Raw genomic sequence first — 20904 nt, 5'->3', positions numbered from 1 at the left:
GCTGTGGTTTAGCAAAGATATTCATTGTGGGCTGCTTGCCCTTGGTTTTGCCTCTCACTGACATTTTCTGCTCTGGTTTAACCCCAACGTCCGTGTCGTGCAACACGCAGGTCTTGTGCCTCCTCGCAGTTGCTTCCTGTGGCCGAAGGCCTCCCGTGACACAGCCTGTGCGCCGTTCCAGTACTCCTCCGCGCCAGATTCAGTGGCTCCATTCCCCCGTTCAGTCACTCAGCAGCCGCCTCACCATAGCCGGGCCACAGCAAACATCCTGAGCATCTGTGCCGTTATCGTCTTAATGTTCACCTGCTATGTCCTCCTTGCGTGCCTTCCCTGCCCAGATGATGTTCTTGTTTCCCCTGTTGTTTGATTCGGTCCCTACTTAGGGGCAGGTGTGTTGTTTTGCCAGCCAGAGGGTTAAATGCTATTTGTCCCTGGCTAGGGGCCTTGCTGAGGCTCCCAGCACTCTGCCATGGGGTTACCTTCCTTCATTTCACCCCAACTGTGACCCTAGCTTACTTCCTCTCAGACCTGCTGGCATGCTTCCGTCGTGGCATGGCCCTCTGTCACTTAGGGGGCCTTTGCCCTGCTGTACCAAGTCCTTGCCTGCGTATACCAAGCAATGTCTCCTGTATGGGCCGCTGTTACCCAGTGTGCGCCTGTCACAGTGCCATCCTTATAGCTACTCTAAATTGGTGTCTTTATCACATGGACCTTTGCAGGGGTGTTATCTTGTTTTTTATAACAATGTTACTAAATCGCCGGGGGGCACTGCCCTTGCATGCGTGGTGCCCTGCAGCAGTACTATGGTCCGTGGTTCACTTATCCTGCCGCATGATTAATCCTGGATATTCGTTCCTGTCCATCTACAAGTATGTACCACAGTTGGCCATAACCCTGGCGCACTCCCGACTTTAATGCCTCTGCATATATACCTGCAGTGCGCGCACTCCCACTTTGCCGCCTCTAGCACGGAGGCGCACACCTGGCCCGGATCCTTGTTGATCCCCTGTAACCGCGCCCTGGCTACGTTACATGCTCGCTCTCACCTCACCATTCCCAACTGATGGCGCTGCTCCTTGGCGCCGGTGTTCTTATCCGCGGGTCATTCCCTGCATCTATGTAGGGCTGAGTTCGCCTCCCCGGCCCGGCCATGGTGCGCCGTCCTCATCCACTGCCGGCAGGCCCCAGCGCCGGGTCTCCGCAGCGGACTCGCCACAATGTAACCTAGCTTCGTAGACTTTGTAGCAGGCCAGTCATTCGCCTTTAGTGCGTTCCTGTTTGGCAGCTCCAGACCGATTCCACACGATCTTCGGTATCTCTGATGCTCTGGCTCATCCCTTTGTTCTCCCACATCCGCCATCTTGGGGTCATCCACCTCGGGTCACGTCTCTTCGTTCATGTGGCTATATCTTGGGGCTTGTTCCTCCGTTTCACCTCAGCATGCGCTCAACCTGCGCTCCACTTGCTCCGACAGCCGCATATGCTATTTTCAATAGTTTCAGCCTCCTTTTTCAGGCTTGCGCGTCCGGAATACCGTCGGATGTATAGGAGCTCACGGGAAGAGCTGCCTACTCCATGGCTGTTAGGCCACATCCCCCAATCCGGGAAGATATATAAACAATTTTATTAACAAATATAAATAGTTTTACATAATTTTAACTAATTTCAACAAGGTGCCAGTATGCACCATAAAGTTTCAACACAAGGTGAAAATACACAATTGAAAGAATCATAAACAGACAGTGCAAAAGATGTTACAGACAGTAAAACAATAGGTCAAGAGTATTGGGTCAATGGCCTAAAAATGTCATGTGCTGTGCAAATACGCATGTACACTGAATCTAACAATCCATACAGACTCACCATTGCTCATTCATCCACATACATACAAATCATTCCAACGTGTTTCTTTCCAAAATAAAGGGCAAGGGTTGTGCATGGAAATTCATCAGGGACTGTCAATATCAAGTAACAAACAAGACACTGTTATTGACAATGTGCAAATTCTGCTAAAACGTGACAGGATAAGTATCCTGTCACTATAAAGAGCACGATAAATTTTCTCATGAACACGTGTTTTAGTGTAACTAAAGAACACTTCACGGACCACAGGATGCTTAATATCGGGTTGGTGATGTGTCCAAGGCGTGGCTGCTAAATTCACCACGGATTGCCTGAAAACAATAAAGCAAAAGGGGAAATTTACCCTTTGTCAAATTCAAACATTTCCTATAATCAACATGAGAATGCTATTTGTGGTATTAATACCGTGCCTATACACAATAGGGCAACTAACAGGCCCATCGGGCTATTGTCGACAGGAGAACACAAAGCGTGAGAAACAAAGAAGGGGGTGAGCTCCCAAAGCCCACAAATCGGGGGTAGAGGAGAGTCGCTAATTGCCCACCGCGTGTGTCTAGGTACATCGAATGGGAGGAGGGATTACCCGTAACTTTCCATGTTAATAAAGGCCAAGTAGCAGCGTACTCCCTAAAGGGGGCCCAGAGTGTCAGAGCAGCATGCTGAAACCATTACGAAACCGAACGCTCTTGAGGCCATTCCCCAACAGCATACACACAACTCCAAAATTTCAATTATCCAGTGCGTGCAAACCGCTTACCGTTGGCTGCGAGCTGCACTGCACACACAAATGCTTTAAATCAGGAGCACGGGATGCAGTTAGACGTCCTGTCAAGGAGCACTTCCCATGATGTAGTGTATTGCCAATGCGGGAAGTTAACCAAAAAGTCCACCCTGTACGAGCTGTTAGTCAGATGGAAAAAGCCAAGGAACACGGTTTAAGCTATGGTCTAAGTTTCGGTGTGTCTGGTCTACAGTAACGAAGCTGAAACGCCTCCTAAGGTCGAATGAGCTTACCCTATTGGTTTGTGCTGCTGCGTGAGCTGTAGCTGTATTGGCAGAGCGGGAATGCTCGGGACTGCCCAGTAAAGTCGCGGTGTGTCACAGAGTGTCGCGGCTGGCTGGGATGACCGTTAGTAATAATGGTTTCTGCAGAACCGCTGAGGAGAAAGAGACGGTATATAATGGAAGATACCCAAGATTATATTACAGAATCGTGTCAAAAGTTCGGGGTATATTGGTCGCCGTACAAGCCATAAATGTTGGCTGAGTCTAGTCCCATGGCCAAAATTGGAAAGACCAATTACTCTTAATTTTTGCTGTCTGGATTATCGTTGTTCCGGGTTTAAATCCCTGGGACAGAAAATACACTACACTAATGTACTGAAATCTATATACTTTATTAAGTCACACAAGAGAACTATCATCTCAAATCAGTATGTATGGTATAATGTATTAAAAAGATACCCAGTATATTATAAAAATCATTAAAGGTCTTAAGACTCTCCTTACTGCACTGTCGAGATATGGGCCCACTAGCACAGCAACACATCCATCATACATTATTGGGGTTGGGAGAACAAGGACACCACATAAACTAACAAGAATGTAAAGCCCCTTATGAACCTGCACAATACAGCACAGTGTCCTAAAGACACAACCCACCCTGGTGTATGTATGGAAGGCCATAGACATGGTGGTCAGAACCTAACCCATATAGGTAGGGGATGGAAAAAAGGGAAGTATACATTTTTATCCAGCAGGATGAATAGTATAACGATCCCTATGGCCTACACTCCACATTCATTTGGACCCATGTGGGCATAGTATTAAAGATAATACAAATGCACATGTGGTAAATATGCATAGCCATGGAGGGTAGGAAACATTTCCCAACCATAGCTAAAGGCTTCCAAGAATTCAGAAGACATTTTAACAGTTACTTCAGCAATATATTTAAGTGAAGAATATTTACTATTTAACCAACATTAGCAATAGCTTTAAACTACATTTACCTTTGGACAAATTGCAGAGCATGACTTTAAAAATGTATATAAAATAAAATCACAGGTAAGTAGCAAAATTATTATCCTGGGTCCAGAGATCACTGAACCCCTTGTGGGTACTGTAAGGAACACATCGTGGCAACAAGTAAGACAGACACAAGTGATCACACTTCAATGGTGTTTATTGAACAATGAATGCAGTATGCAGGTTGGAAAAACACCTAATCTAAACCTAAATCTAAGATCGGAGCAAGCGCCGTCCATCAAATGAAAAATAAGGCAGTCCTAGTGGCATCATGTCAAAATAAAAAGGCCTATAGTAAGAAACCTATTGTCAAACCTTGCAACAAAAAGGGTGTGGGATATTTCTTAAGAAAAAAAAAAGTGTTCACAAATAATATGTCAGGATGCGGTAGCCTGGGTCTCCCTTACCCACGTTTTGAGCACGGGATAAGGTGGGATTGTGGAGCACAGCACATTCTCCAGTTTTCTCAGCACAAGATGATAGTTCAGCTTTCAGCTATTAGGGCTGTCGATGGCTAAGTCTCGTTTCACTTTGAAAGTTTCTTGCCTTCGAAGGCCTGACATGTTCAAAATAATAAAACAAAAGTTCCTTCAACCAAATTAAAGTTCCTTAGGGTGATAATGGTTCACCCCTGGGTCCCCCTCTTCTGGGCACTGACCCCTCACTTATCGTATTCCTCAGTTTACATCTCTGTTCTTTTCTCAATGAGCTTTAGATGATGGCTTCACCCCCAGATCTCCCTCGGTCGGCCTCGGACCCCTCTTGCTTTTACCAGTACTAGGGTGATGGCTTCACCCTTGGATCTTCCTTGTTCGGCTCGGACCTCTCTCGTCTGCCAGTACTTGGGTGATAGCTTCACCCCTGGATCTCCCTTGGTCGGGCTCAGACCCATCTTGCTTTTACCAGTACTAGGGTGATGGCTTCACCCTTGGATCTTCCTTGTTCGGCTCGGACCTCTCTCGTCTGCCAGTACTTTGGTGATGGCTTCACCCCTGGATCTCCCTTGGTCAGGCTCAGACCCCTCTTCACCTCAGCAACCCTCCTCTGGGTTCACTACGACTTTCTCTTCTCTTTAGTGGGATTTCTCTTCATTTAGTTTCTTAAATGTTTTTCATTCGCCCAGATACCCTTGAGTGCGGAGCGCTTTATAAATAAACAAACAGTTCATAGTGGACATCCTTCGGCCAGGTTCACGTCTGTCAACACACTGTTTCTCGAGACTTTAGACTTTGCACCTTCTCACTGGCATCCCTTAGTCAGGTTCACTCTTGCAGTCTCTTTTACTCACTGGCATCCCTCAGTCGGGTTCGCTCTTGCTGTCTCATTTACACAGTTAAATGTTGGTGGGATTTGCTTACTTTGTTTCCTCTCACTGCGGAATTGACTTCCCTTTATTTCACACAGTTTGTAGATCAAACTTTTTTTCGATTGTACAGGGGTTTCAATTGACCCTCAGTATGACCACTCTGACCTTTTTCGATGGCCCTCCTATGGCCTTATGGTATCTGTTGTTTATCTCAGAGTGGTTTCTCTCAGATGGGGATCAATCAGAGTCTCTTGAGTTAGCACCCACGTGGCGCTGGTTCCGCTCGACAGCTGGTTTCCCCTTAACACTTTTACGTTTCTTTCATAGTTCATTGAACTTGGTTCAAACTTGCCACTTTGCGATTCTCGATCAACACAGCCCAGTTCTTATCGGTTCTCCCCTCGAGTCACCGGCTGTGATGAACTACTTGGCTTTCTTCTTCATTGGAGTCAAAACCGGTACCACGGGCGCAGAAGCTTCCCTCGCTCCTGCTTATCGGCGTAGGGTTGCCTCGTGCACTGTTGATATCTGCTACAAGACACTTGTGCTATTGTTCATGGTCTTAGGCTCTCTTCTCCGAACGCTTAGTTTAGTTTATTTATTTATATGGCGCTCTTAACCCGAAGCTATCTAGACGCAAGTTTACAGGTTACAATTCAAGTGCAGTTAGTTTCCAATACAATTAACAAATTACATAAAGAGTGCATACAAATTACATTACAATTAACAATTGGAGGAGCTTGCATGCCCAAGGACAGATTCAACTGACAGGCTGGGGGGAAGCAAAGATCTAATGTCTGTTGAGGCATCAACTTGGGAGGATGATTATTCATACCTCAAAGCAGTTTTTAATCGCCCCTAACTCTCCAGAATATGCAGTGGTGCCTCCCCTTGAGACAACAAGGGATAAGGTTAGCCTGATGTCGCCATACTCTCCTGGAGCGCTATTAGAACGCCAACATGCTGCATTGGAGATCAGATTGGCACAATATGCAGCGACCTTAAACTCAACGAGGTGTCATCAGCGCAGGTTAAGTGACAATGATGGGTTTAATATCTCCACTCCCTTGATGCTGCATAATAGGGACCGCTTCTTTGCATATTCCAGCAGAAATCAGTTGCCCTCTAGTGTGGCTACAGCATTAATCGATAGCCCTAGTGGCCCAGAAGCGGTAGGAGTCCAAGGAGAGCTACGGAGACAGTTTATAGGTTGCAGGAAGCACCAACCCGTAATAATGTCGACTGACAAACACTCTCAGCTGCTTCAGTTACATCTACCTCCTCAGAGTCTCACCTGAACCAGCCATCAAGGGGCCTGGGACAATATCATGCACGGTCCAATGAGGGGATTGATCATGTGCAATTGCAGAATTTAGTAATGGCAGAGCTAACGGTGGCAGTAAACACATTTCTAAAACTATATGGAAATCTTAATCATACAATCAAAGATCAAGCAACCTTACTGGCAATATCGCATACAAAACTGAGTTATATGGAATCATTTACCCGAGCGGTGCAGGCTTGGCTTGACAAAGAAGCTGAGCTAACTGCCCAGTGGCAAACCAGACTTTTTGACCTAGCGAGGGCGAAGTAGCTGAGAAAACAACATTGATGGCCTCAATCCTACATCAAATGAAGTGGCTAAGACATCAAAAGGAAGCAATCACTGGGAGGCTATTGAAGTCTAGTCCTCCGGTTGAGAATTCTCACAATTTCCTTCCCCCAGATTAGCAGGGGATGCCTAGGAGCCAGAACGCTGAATTGCGGATCCTTGGACCCTGCCATTACAGCAACATTGCCACGACAGCACTCGCAAAGGAAATGAAAGCGATCAAAGGAACAACCCTACGCTGATACCAATACAGGCACAGGACACAGTGGCCAATGGGGGATTGATTGATATTTTATTTCTATCACGCTTGTACACAAGTGTTTCAGAGGGCACAGGTCATCCAGAGAAACCCAGACGCTGAGGATGCCTTTCAATTAAAAAAGCAAAAACCTGTATTACAGACAAGGAAGATAGATTCTACCCAGTCTTTGGGAATACCGGTCCTCAGGAACCAAGAAGAAAGAAGGATACCTCCAAACAACAACAAAAAGTAAAAATAATCAGCAACATTTTTAAAAAAGGCCATCCGAATGGATCAAGATCTTTTCTTCGAAACACTTACCAGCGCTACAGATGGCTCCTAAACCAAAGCGAGGCCAACATTCAAGTCTGCCCCCCTCTAAATGTCACCAACAAATCAACTATAGAGCAAGAGATGTTTGATGAGAACCCTGGCATTCTAATGAATCTCTCTACATACTCTGATGTTGTAATCATGGAGAATAAATTATTGGTGAATGCCACCTATGATATGGATGACAAAGAAGAGATACTGATAAACATCCCTCCTCTAATCGTAAGTGAGGAAATTATAACTGCACCTCAAATAGAGTTGAAGTCAGGGCAACATACTTCAATTCCCTTCCTCACATTGGAACAACGCAGATCTAGTTTGCTGGAGAAACCCAAGGTTTATATAGAGCCTTGTCATGTAAAAATTCTAGGCCAAAGAGAAACTAGATCTAGGAGAAGGAAGACTATGGTTCATGCTTTCCAAGGTGCTGTGAACAATTTGGTGTCTATTGAACGTCTGATTCCTGAAAGAGATGGACTGATTATGAATCGGAAGAATGTCCTAAAGTTGCTCTATTGTTCAATTAAGATCGTGGAATTCGTAAATGAAACGCGTCATGATTGAGTGACTGTATATCTTCACTCAACGCTTGTTCGAAACTCCCTGGTGAAGGCGGGTGCTGACTTCCTCCTGTTGGGATTTGAAATATTAGAGGGCTTCCATCCTGTAAGTACGAACACTAATGAAGATATTCCACGATACCAAAATAACCTCTGAGATTGTGATATGAATTCAATGGGTGATAGAAATCCTCTGTCTGGCTGCAATTATATCAACAAGCGGTTAGGTGTTGCCCCCTCAAGATCATCCGCACCGGGAATTGGGAAATCTATTGAATTGAAAGTGACTGTGGAAGGTGGTGGTGGGCAAGCAAGAAGTATAGAAATGTGTCCACAGAAAAAGACATTGCCAAGTGACTTATCTGATTGGTGTTGGCTGGCTACAACGCTTGCACAGGCTTCAAGTATATGACTTCCAACCACTCAAGATCACCTGCTACGCATAGCCTTGTGGAACACACATGGATTTACACATTTGTTTAAGGAGGAGGGCTTGGATATGACTGCTTATGATGTATGCTGCATGCAGGTGACATGGCTTTCGAACAAACCTATGTGTGAGGACTTTGATATATGTTTCAATCCCGCCATCCAGAGAAAGGTGGGAAGGCCGTCGGCAGTTCTATTGAAAATGGTAAAGAAGGGTGGTCCATTTGCTATTCTCCAATCAAAAAAACCTTAATCCCTTCATGCAGGTGGTGACCCTGTCCTGGGAAAGGGGGAGGGCAAAACTCTGCTCATACTAGTTATAATTAATCTATATTGGAACCCTCTGGGGGTGGAAGATAAAGAATTTGTGGGGGCAGTTACTAACGCAATAGATGAGGCAAGAATACCAGCGAATAACCACCATATAGTATTATGCGGTGATCTCAATATAAGATATCTGGATGAAGCAGGGGCAGAATTACCCAAGCGTTTACTGTCCAGGAGGGCGGACCTTTGGGCATCAGAACTCAAGCAACTTGACATGGGTATGGTTAATGGTCAGTTGAAAGGAGATATTCCCAGGAAAACTATGTGGTCTCGGGGAAAGTGTGCAGCACACTTAGATTACTATTTTGTGTCAGGGGGTCTAGCTGAGCGGTTGACCTGCCTGGAAATCATTCCTATGGCAAATAATGATCATCACCTTCTTATTTTGACCTTAGGGGGATGGAATACTGTAGGCCCACAAGTAATGACAGACGCTCTTAATGTCAATCAGGGTGGGACCTGTCTCAGAATCATACCTAGGGACATCCAAAATATTGTATCTAGATACCAAAAGACCTTGGAGGGAAATGCGGGAGGAATAGACCATATAGGAGTTGTAATGGACTTGAGAACTAAGCCTGGGGCTAGGACAGGACCGGAGTTCGATAGATTGCACTACCCGAGCCATGAAGTGAGACATATGAAAATAATTCGGAGAGCAGATCTATGACGCTCAGACAGCAATATAAAAACTGGCTATTGGCAACTTAAGCTAAACGTTTCCAGGAAGATGGCGGAATGGTAATGAAGATCTTATCTAATAAAAATACAAGAGATCTATGGAAGCTTCTTAATAATAATGCCACATTGCAACTAGCCACTATTGTCCCAACGGTCCCAGCAAAGGTGTGGATAAAGTATTTCTCAACTCTCTTTAGTGGCTCTGATGATGCTCTCGGGATGAATAAGGGAAATGTTTCTGGTCCATGGTCTATAGAATTTGATAGAGAGGGCATACAGATTTTGATTAAAAAAAAACTAAATACATCTAGAGCGGCAGGCCCGGATGGCCTGAGTAATAATATTCTAAAGGAGAATCTTGAAGAATGGGTGCAATTCTGTTGGAGCCTCTTCAATCAAGTTCTAGCTACCAGAACAATCCCTCCCTCATGGAGAAAGGCCCTGGTCGTCCCCATCTATAAGAAAGGAGACGGGGACGAGTCAAAGAATTATAGACACATAGCCCTGCTGGATACCCTGGGAAAGCTCTTTGCCTCCATACTTTTTAAAGTACCTGAATAAGTGGATACGAGAGTCAGGGCACCTTGATGTGAGGCAAGCAGGCTTTGTCCCAGGGGTGGGGACAAGCCTGAATCTATTCCTGTTAAACATACTTAAAATGAGGGCGATTAAAACTAACCAGAAGGTTTATTTGGCTTATAAAGATCTGGAGCAAACCTTCCATAGTATTAGTTGAAGCAAACTCTGGCAGAAACGATCGAATTGGGCTTGTCCTCTGGATCTATTAGAGCTAATAAGGGCTCTTTACTCCGGCACCTTAGTTCAAATAAGAATGTCAGCCAAGGGTCTACTTACTCGCCCAATCTCAACCTTTAGAGGATTGAAGCAAGGTTGCCCTATGGCGCCTATGATTTTTAATCTCTCTTGTTGATATGGGGTTGAGCCAAGAAGGGGTAAGAGCATTTCCACCAAAGTTGAACGGCCAGCCGATCTCTTGGATGATGTACTGTACTCCGATGGTGTGGTGGTTATCGATCTCACCCCTATCTTCCTCCAAAGGCGATTGACCCAGCTTCAAATTTGCTTCCAACTTAATGAGCTCAAAATCATTGTAAAGAAAACTAAAATCCTGGTGCTTTCCAATGCCTGTGAGAAGAGTCCCAATTTCAACCGGGTAATTGGTGTTGCCAAAATAGATGTTATTGATTCAATGACATACTTGGGAGTTTTGATAAATTGTAATATAAAAGAGAAGCTGTGGATGGATGGGCTGAGATTTAAATGTGGAAGACTTGCGGCACAGACCTTGGCTCTGCAGAGTAGATTTGGCAAATTAACGCTGATGCCAATAATTACCTTTTATAAGCAAAAGGTAACCCCAATCCTTCTGTATGGTGCGGAAACGGCCCTGAACATGCCGTCTGCATCTTGGGAACTATTGGAGGGCCTCTTTTGGAAGCGCGTACTGGGCCTTCCAAAATCAATACAGATTGCTTTCGTGGGGATTGAATTGAGTTTACAGTCACTGGATTCAATGGTGAGATGGAAATACAAGTTTATTCAGGAAATGTATAGAGGGTTTTAACCCCTCACCATTTGACGTACTGAAAGGAAAGGAGTAACGAGGACAAGATGATGACATTTTGGTGGGATAGAAACAAAGACGTTTTGAATGGTTGGCCATAGTTGAGTTAACGAAAAAAGTGCTTCTATCCAGTCCAGATAAGGTAAAAATTCAAATATGCTGCATGGATTGGATTACTACTATCAACAAAAGATCTTATAAACTAGAGCTTACCCAACCTCTCGATAGAAGGATGATAAACCAGGTTTCGAGATACCTAGTAAAATTACCCAGCTATAAACATAGGAATATGTTTGTGAGGATGTGTTTGAATATCCTCCCAACGAGAGAGATTCAATCAGCAAGGAAGCAGTTGGAGGATTCCAACCCGTTGTGAGGTTCTGTAGGAGAGGTGACAAGGTGGAAACAACGAAGCACCTTCTGACAGAATGGGAGGAACTGACGGATTTGAAAATTAAATATCTGGGGGAAGTTTTCTCTAGATATAAGATGCTAACTATGGAGGAGTGGTGGGAAATGTTTATACTGGGTGAAAATATTGCAATGATTGTAGCAGCAACGAAATTCCTGATGGAAATTTTAGTGTTGTGATGTAAAGAACAACCTCATTTAGATTAAGATTTTAAGAGAGCTGAGGAGGGAACCATGGGATGTTGCATGGATTTTAATTGTTGTTGGGGGAGGCTGGGATTTGATATATTGTGATTGTAAAAGGTTCGCAATAAACCAAACAATAAACACATTTAAAAAAAAATAGCAGTTAGAGTAGATAGGGGAGACAGAGCACCATCGAAGGTGAGGGCGAGAATAAGGGGAGGAGGGCATCCCAAGCAGGAGGGAGAGGGCGGTCACATACTAGGGTACGGGGGGGTCACACACTAGGAGCAAACAGGAGGGAGGCACACAGGGGGGGTCATACAATGAAGGGGGCAACAAGTAAGTACACCACAGAACAAAAACACTGGAACCTTGCGGGGCCCTAGCGTGAGTGGAGAAAACAGTGCAAGCAACAAATGTACACTGCAATGGTCCTCGAGGGCATGAGAATGCAAGTACAATACAGAATACACAGCTGATCCTCCAGAGGGGAAGACAAATACACACGATGCAGCATGTAAACAATACAATGGTAACACTACAAAACAAAATACGCAAACTGTGGTAATGCAAGGAGACCTGGAAGTCAGAGGGAAAAAACAAGTGATCAATTGAATGACAATACAATAATCACAGTACAAAAGGGCGTGGAATGCAGAGACACAAGCAGGGAACAGTACACTGGTCACAGCTCAGGGGACCCTGAAGAGGAAGGAGAGGAGGGAAGCTTGCCTGGGTTGCATGGGGAGCAACGCCGAGTTGGAGGCTCAAGGCCAGGGGAGCGGGAACAATTTACATGGAGAGCAACGCAGAGAGGGATGCGCTAGGCCAGGGGAGCGGGGGAGATTGCATGGGGGGGCAACGCTTCTAGGGATGTGCAAGGCTGGTGCAGCTGGGACAAGAACGTGGGAAGCAACACAGAGAGGGATGCTCTAGGTCTAGTGAGCAGGGATAGGTTGCTTGGGGACGCATGTGGTGCGAAGACGGGGGGAGCTGGGCCTAAGTTGTGAGGGAGCGCATGTGGCACGCAAGACAGGGCGTGTGGGGCCTAAGTTGCAAGGGAACACACGTGGCACGAAGAGGAAGGGGAGCTGGGGGTAAGTTAAGGATCAACGAGGGTAGGGAAAGGGAGAGGGGGTGCGTTCACATGCAGGGGAATCAGGGTCTATGTTGCGAGGGAACGCATGTGGCGCGAAGAACGGGGGAGCTGGGCATAAGTTGCATAGGAACGCAAGTACGGAAAGGGATTAAGGCAGATGCGCAGGCGGGGGGAAGCAGGGAACAGGTGTAAGGGGGACGCACATGTGGCAATAGGGAGAATAGGACAGACGTGCAAGGTCAGGGAGGTGCGTGGAATGCAGCAATGCTACTCTGCCTCCTCGCACCTTCTTTCCTTGCGGATGCAGATGGAGGGTCAAATCGTCCACGCTTGCAATCTGCACCGCTACCCCATCGCCATCAAACACCGGTGTCACACAACATTGCTGCCCTGTCCTACGAGGGCTTTGCAGCAGAGGGTCCGATCTTAAAGACTCAGGAGCGTGGAAAGTTGACTTGCGAGCTACGTGTCGTCGGGCAGCGTCTCCTGCATCGCACAACACCACAGCCTTATCCTGGACGTTTTTGTATCCAGCTTTGACTTGAACCCATGCAGTAGTAATATGTGAATGTTGTGTGACAGCAGATGGCTTGGTTGTTTTGACCTTTGCTTGTAACCAGCTTGGTTTGTTTGTTTTATTACTTGTATTGCGCACCAGACCCATGGGTAACCGGGCGCATTTTATGTGACAATTTACAGCTTAGTTACAAAAACACATGGCAAATAAAGAAAACAAGAAATATACACAAAATATACAAAAAAGCAAGAATATTGATACACGTATTTACAGTCCTACTCAGACAGGCAGTAACTGCTAGGAGGTAGGTGTGTGCAAAAATGCAAAAGGTGGAGGGACGTTCGGGATAGGTCCAGGCAATTGGTGGTCTATTATTTGTCTGCGTCTTTGATCCACCTTGTGAGGTTATGTCGGAAAGTGAGGTATGGTTGATCTGTCTGCAGGGTGGATGGTAGGGAGTTCCAAAGTTGAGCTGCTTTCACCTGAAAGCTACAGCCACTGACTCTGGACAGTTTAAATCTAGGTGTAGAAATGTTGTTAGAGTTAGCGGATCTGGTGAGTCTTGTTGGTTTTATTCTCATGAATCTCGCAGAAAGGTAACGTGGTGCGGCATTGTTTAGACATTTGTAAACAAGTGAGGCTACTTTTAGCTGGATTTTCTCATGAGTAGAAAGCCAGTTATTGGCTCTTCTAAATTGGGTGATGTGGGCTCTCCTGGGAATACCTAGTGCTGCTCTAAGCGCATTGTTCTGCAAGATTTGAATTCTTTTGATAACTTCCTTATTGGCCCCAATGTAGAGCGAGTTGCAATAGTCCAACTTCGATAACACGAGCGCTCTCGCAAGTGTGATGCAGCTGTTGTTAGATAGGAAGGGTTTGCCTGCTCTTAACAGTTTACAGCTGTAGGCGGTGGCAGAAGCCATCGCGTTGACCTGTTTGTTGAAAGAGAGGGTGGAGTCCAGGTAGAAACCCAGAGTGTTTACCGCGTGAGCGTTTGTGATTTGGTTATTATCAATGTTAAAAGTGGAGTAGTTGGGGCCCAGTTTAGAGGGTGTGCCAAGGATAATGATTTCAGTTTTGTCATCATGCAGGCATAGTCCGTGAGTGGCCATCCATGCCTGGATGATGAGATACACCCTGTTCACCAAGGCCAAATCCTTGTCGTAATCACTAGTAAGTGGTAGGAGAATCTGATTATCATCTGCATAGTTAGTGTAGGTGATACCAAGAAGGTCCATATCATCGAAAAGGGGCTTTGTGAAGATGTCGTAAAGTGTAGGAGAAACGCAAGATCCCTGGGGCACGCCGCATGTGATGGGGATGGAGTCTGCTGCCGCAGTGGTGGTGAAGACTCTCATGGTCCTATTATTGAGGAAAGATTGGATCCAATCTGTGGCTTCTTCAGAGAAGTGCGTGGCCATATTCAAATGCCTACAAAGGACCTTGTGATCAACAAGGTCGAATGCAGCTGATAAGTCGAGGAGGAGGAGTAAGGCTGTTTTTCCTTGATCCCTTAACTCGTCGATTTGCGCCTTTAGGTCTAAGAGAGCTGTTTCGGTCCCGTGCTGAGGACGGAAGCCAGACTGCCGTACCCCTAACAAGTTGTTAGTTTCAAGGTGTTTCTGAATTTGTGAATATGCCACTTTATCTATGATTTTTAGGGGGAATGGCATGGTGGTGATTGGGCGGTAATTCGTGGGTATGGCTGGGTCTAGTGTCTGTTTTTTAAGCAGTGGGAGTACCCAGGATTCTTTTAGATTACTAGGTATAGACCCTGTTGCGAACGAGGCGTTAATAAGTTTTGAGATAAAGGGAGCCACGTCTCTGGCTGCGTCGTTTATCAGTGGGCCTGGACATTGGTCCCCCTGGCAATTTGATGGTTTGAGTGACAGTATGATTTTTTCAGTCTCAATAATAGATACTTTAGAGAACTTGAAGCGAGGAGTGTCAATGTTATTGTTAGGAGGGGTGATAGTAATTTTGGGCTTAGTATCCAGACTAAGTGAGGATTTTTTCTTGGCAATTTTGGATTGGAGAGTTTTCACTTTGTTAGCTAGGGCTTGCTGAATATTGGAGCACCATAGTTTATCTTTGACACAGTTGTCTGGCACTGGGATGGGAGATTCCATTTCCTTTAGGATGATGAAGAGTTCCTTCATGCTAGAGTTGGCTTGGGCTATTCTAGCGTTGTAGGTTTCCCGTTTAGCCGACAGTATTTCCTTTTTGTAGAGGGTAGATATGTCCCTTAAAGTGTTTTTATTTTCTTCAGAGGGTTGTAGTTTCCATGCAACCTCACATTGTCTTTTTTTGGTGCAAAGTGTTTTTAGGTGGGGGGTGTACCAGGAATTGAGGTGGGCTTTGGGTTTCCTTTGTCTCATTTTAAGTGGTGCAATTGAGTCCAGTGCAGAGGACATAATTTTGTTATACTCATTCACTAGAGTTTCAGGGTCCAAGTTATCTGGTAGTGAATTAAGTGTAGGGTGGATGAGCGGGAGTAGGTTATCTGGGGTGATGTTTTTCTTATTCCTTGTCGGGATGGACGGTGCTGGCTGGGCTAAGGTAGGAATAGGTCTGTCCATTTCTAGAGCAAATGTTAGAAGGTGGTGGTCTGTCCAAATTTGGGGGGAGATCGATAGGATGGAGGCGTTGCAATTGTGGTCTGCCACCCAATCGAGTATTCTACCTTTGTTGTGGGTAGGGCGAAGTATTCTTTGTGAGAAGCCTAGTTCAGAGAGTAGGTTTTCTACTCTACTTGCATGTGGGTCGTTTTGGTCGTTGAAACCCAGGTTAACGTCCCCTAACAGGATAACCTGTGATGATTTTTTAAGGTTATGAGATAAAGTGGTGGCAATGTCCTCCTCAAAGGTTCCAATAGGGCCTGGAGGTCTATAAATCAGGTAGATGGTGAGGGTTTGAGAGTTGTTAATAACTAATTTAGCTGTTAGGCTTTCGCAGGATTTAGTGTCGTTAGATGGAGCTAGCCTGGTAGATAAGTTAGATTTAACAATAAGGGCTATGCCGCCTCCACGGGCTTCGCTTCTGTCTGATCTTAGGATGGTGTAACCATTAGGGATCGCTAACATGCTGGCAGGTCCTGCAGCGGCATGAAGCCAGGATTCCGTAATGGCCAAGAAGTCAAGGTTTTCGGTCTGGATGAGATCAGCAATCTCAATGGCATGAGCAATCTTGAATCTAGCGTTAATTAATGCACCTTTTAGGTGGGGGATGGTGGATGGAGGTGTGCATAGCTTTTCTTGGGTCGTGACAGAAATGTGCATGCGTACATTCTGTGTCTTCAGGTTTAGGCTGTGTGGTTTTTCTGTTTTAGCAGCCCATCTGCCAAACCGTTTTATTTTAAACTATAAAGCCTGCTATTAGCATCAGTTATGCATCTCTACCTACAATAGCCCTATCATTTCACATTATTCAATGTTTATATTAATTAAATTTATTTCTGCATCCTCACCCATCTTGTCTTTAGAAATACCTTTGTCAGCTGCTTCATGTGTGTTTTTAGCGAGGCAGCACCTTGTTCGGCATGATGGCACATTCAGAGTGAAAGCTGTCACACAACTGGTACTCTAATGCACTCCTTCCTACCACGGATTCCTTATCTTTGATATCTATCTCGCAGCACAGCTGCTCTTCAGAACATTTTCCACCTGCAGGGGGCGCGTCGGGTTCGCCGGACATGACCTCCGGGCCAGTACATATAGAGGCACTGCCCTGTGACATCGGTTCCTTTTTTCCATGCACTCGGCACGCTTTAGGAACACTACTCTAAAATGTATTTGTTTTATCAAATTCTTAGATGTTCCTGGGTTTCATACCCTGCAAGAACTGCAGTCGTCAGATGTCCATGTCGAACCCACACCATATTTGCCTGTCTTGATGAAGACCACAACACACAGGACTACTCGTGGTGCCAATCATGCACCCGAAGGCTCTTCGAGAACGTGAGGTAAACATTTTACCTTCCTCCATAAGGAAATATGTTATACAGACCTGTTTGAATTCCCTGGCATGGACCGCGGCACAGAGGAACAGACCCCAGTCCGAAAGGACAAAAAGAAGAAGAAACTCTGTAAGAGGTTAAGGTCTGCTGACGGTTCTGCGCGACACTACCCTTGTTCCTCGTTGCCGAAGAAGAGGAGCAGTCACCACTCCAAGGTCGTGCTGGAGGAAGAGGCCCTGTGTGTACCCTTTTCCACCCAGTCCTCTACTCCAGATGAATGGGAGGCATTCAGATTGAAGATGCTTGACAGCTTTGCCAAGCACCGGCGGCTTCGGTTCTGATGCCAGTGGTCACACCATTCGCGCTGATGGCCTCAGCCAAGCCGACGGATCCCACTGCACCCGAACGAGCCGGCAGGGAATCCGCAAACAGATGCAACGAGGACACGTCTAAGAGTCACACTGTTCTATCTCCGGACGTCGGTCCTCTGACCTCAGGTCCTCAGAAGAGCATACATGTACAATTTGGAGGAAATTTATGTCGAGGAGGGTAACCCAGTCCCTTTCTGGCTGGAGCCCCTCCACCCTAGGGAAGTCAAGGATTTCCCAAAAGAGTTTTATGGGGACTTAGTGGACCTTGTGGCCGACTTGCAGGAGGCAACTGACTGGGATACCTCACCAGGGGTGGGCCTGCTTCCTGCTGCCACCCCAGGCAAGCCTCAGGCAGCTTTCCATTGTTTATTGGCAAAGGTAGTTGACCCCTTAGGGCTGTTGGCTCCTTCACGTCCAAAGGGGCAGTATGAATTGACTGACATCCTGGACGATGGTCCATAAAAAGGAGACCCTATTGCCTTTCAATGACGCAATATAGGGGCCAGTGCTGGAACTCTGGGCCAAACAGGCTTCAGCTCTCACGCTGGACCACGATTTGGCAAATAAGCACAGGCCGGAACCCTCAGACACCATGTTCCCTTCTGCCCCCCCTCACTCCCCCGGATAGGGAGAGCAAGATACTGAACGCATGGGGTAAGAAGATTTGTCTGTAGTGTGCCGGCGCCTCTTGTGCAGGATTGGCTACTAGGGTACAGGAAAATGTTAACAACATAAATGGACCGATGAACTGAGGGAACCACTGACGGACAGTGAATGGACAAAGTCATTACAGTATACAAAAATGTCTCACAAAATGCTTGCCTCAGATGGATACAATACAAGTGTGTCCTGCATACCTATGTCACTCTGGTTGTAATCGCCATAATGCGTGGGAGGGGAGTGCGAGCTGCTGGCGCTGTAGGGGAGAACTGTGCTCCTTTAAAAACATGTGGTGGGGTTGCGTGCCAGCCTGCATTTTCTGGACTGGTTTGACAGATAAACTAGCCGCACTCACCGGACTGTGCACTCTAGTGACGACAAAGACTTATTTGTTGGGCTTGTTCGGATGTGGTAAGGGGAGGCGTAATAAGGGGCTGGTCCGGTTTTTCCCTTTGGGGTTGACACTGGCTAAACTCCAGATCACAATGGCATGGAAGGCGCACTGGGGGGCCCCGTCAGGGATGCTGGCTGACGGATCTTAAGAAGTCTGTCAAAGCCGAGATTAATATCACAGATAGGGTATCTGGGGGTGACCCTGGGGCACGACGATAGAGCCCTTGACATGAACTGTGGGACTTGTTGCAGGCCCTGTCGGATTTGAAGCCGCTTTGAAGTCCAGAGGGAAAGGCTGATTGAACCCCTACACTGTGAAATATACTTGACCTGTCCTGCAATCTCTGAGCAGAGTGGGGCTTGGGACTCTCTTGAGAACTGAGCATTGAATAGTGTATTGTCATAGGGTAACGGGTGATTGGGTGGGATAACAACACGCTGCCAAACATTGCAATTAAGAGGGAATGTCATTGAGAGGTACACTGTCAAATGTGGAATGGTTAACAAGATGTGGCTAACTTAACTTAAATATGTATAAGTTGTCGACCTCTTGGGTGAACCTACCTCCCCACTTACCTGCTGGACTGGAGCTTTATCCTCCGGTCCCGGCACTCCTTCCGCTCCCAGCCACCACCATAGAAATAGAAAAAACCTAGCCCCTATGGTGGCGGCCATCTTCTTTTTTCTTTGTCTCTGGAGATTCGTTGCGCAAGCAACACCAATCTCACGAGATGAAAAAAAAACATTTGCACCCCGGATAAACCCTGGGGTGCGGATGGCTTTCACCCTGCTGTGGGAGACGGGTACTGCCTTTAACAGCCACCAGCCCTCGCTGATACCCTCGCTTCGCTCGGCCCTGCCCGGACTCGGGCCATTTAAGGCCAGGCCTGCGACCCACAGCTGGGGTGAAAAAGCCATTTAATGAGAGGTGTAAGTAATTTGTTCTTCTGCTTCATGGAATTATCGACTGATCTAGCCAGACCTTTTAACCGTCTCTTTATTAAGGTAGAGGATATTTCACCATTTTTCAGTTAAGAACATCTGTGAGAACGCATGGCCTTCTCTATACTTCAGTTATTGCTGTCAGATCTCTAAGAGTGGCTAACTTCTGTGTCGTGTTTTAGTCTACAATATTCTGTTTTGATGCACAGCTTTCTAACATTCAATTCGTTTGGACACTGCTTTGGCAAACCAGTTAGTAAACTGCAAGAAGGCAATAAGACAGTATGTATTCATGGAAAACAGGTAATGCGGTACAGTCAACAATAGAAAACATAAGTTTGGCATATATTATATTGAGCATATTTACAGACATAGGAAAATTAACAATTGCATAGGATACGTGAGTATGATAATCAGTGATATTTACATGTGCAATCTTATTCAAATAAGTAGCATAATTACAGACATAGGATAATTTACAGATGCATAGGATCCGTAACTATAATAATCAGTGATATTTACATGTACAATCTTATTCATATAAGTGGTGTACTGATGAAGTAGAGTGGAAGTATTTACATAGGCAGATTGTATAGTAAATATGCGGTTTACTTTTACTTTTTAGCAGTGCCCAGCTATTCCCTGCCATTGCAATAAATAGTGCTATCCCTGGAATACATTTTTCCATTCCTGTGAGAATAAAGTAGAGGAGGTGTTCAGGAAGTACTAGATGGAAAATGTCACCATCTAATGAGACTGCTGGGCTAGGCGTGTGTAGGATAGTTCTAGAATCTTATGTTAGCTCAATGGAAAATTGCAAAGAATTGTAAATCTCCACGAAGGTGCAAGCAGTCGCCGGAAACGTATTTAATTTAATATGTATATATTTTATTTGTTCAAGTTTAGGTTTTAAAAGTGATAATGTTTGATCAAATATTTATTGGGCTTGTCCCCAATTTACTTTTAGCTATCCTGATAGGGATCAACTTCAATCAATCTATAGCGCATATTTGGAACCAGTCATACATAAAAATCTAAAGAATCACTCAGCTTGGGGACCTTTATCAAAAATACATCAGCTTGCAGGATCCATGGTACAAGTATATGAACAGGTAAGCTCTGCTTTTATCTATAAAAGACATGCAACCTTAATACATTGAATGTACCCTACTACTTTCAATTTTAATTCAGCATATGTGTTCTATTTGTCCAGTAGTGTTTACATAAAGGCAAGGCTTAATATCCTTCTCCTTTCGTTGATGCACAACTCTAACCAAACTGAAGTAATTGTGAATTGTCCAACTTATTAATTGAAAGCAAATAGAATAAATGTCAAAGCACTATTGCAAGATTTTTTTATTTTTATACAATCTCACCATCAAATTATACAGCTCCACACATAGCC

The 20904-nt window shown here is 45.4% G+C and overlaps 1 protein-coding gene across 3 annotated transcripts in view; it reads left to right on the top strand.

The window, feature by feature from the left end:
* DYNC2H1 (dynein cytoplasmic 2 heavy chain 1) overlaps nt 1-20904 on the top strand; it is a 3314293-nt gene that overhangs the window by 1563795 nt on the left and 1729594 nt on the right. For all 3 annotated transcript variants that reach the window (XM_069639013.1, XM_069639012.1, XM_069639011.1), the window contains exon 45: nt 20467-20611. In XM_069639013.1, coding sequence (XP_069495114.1) covers nt 20467-20611 — 145 coding nt within the window. The remainder of the gene's footprint in view (nt 1-20466; nt 20612-20904) is intronic.

Source organism: Ambystoma mexicanum, chromosome 7q, assembly GCF_040938575.1.
Source record: "Ambystoma mexicanum isolate Mex_15411 chromosome 7q, UKY_AmexF1_1, whole genome shotgun sequence".
Lineage (NCBI taxonomy): Eukaryota > Metazoa > Chordata > Amphibia > Caudata > Ambystomatidae > Ambystoma > Ambystoma mexicanum.
Note: the sequence above shows the minus strand (reverse complement) of the source record. Positions and strands in the feature narration are given on the sequence as shown.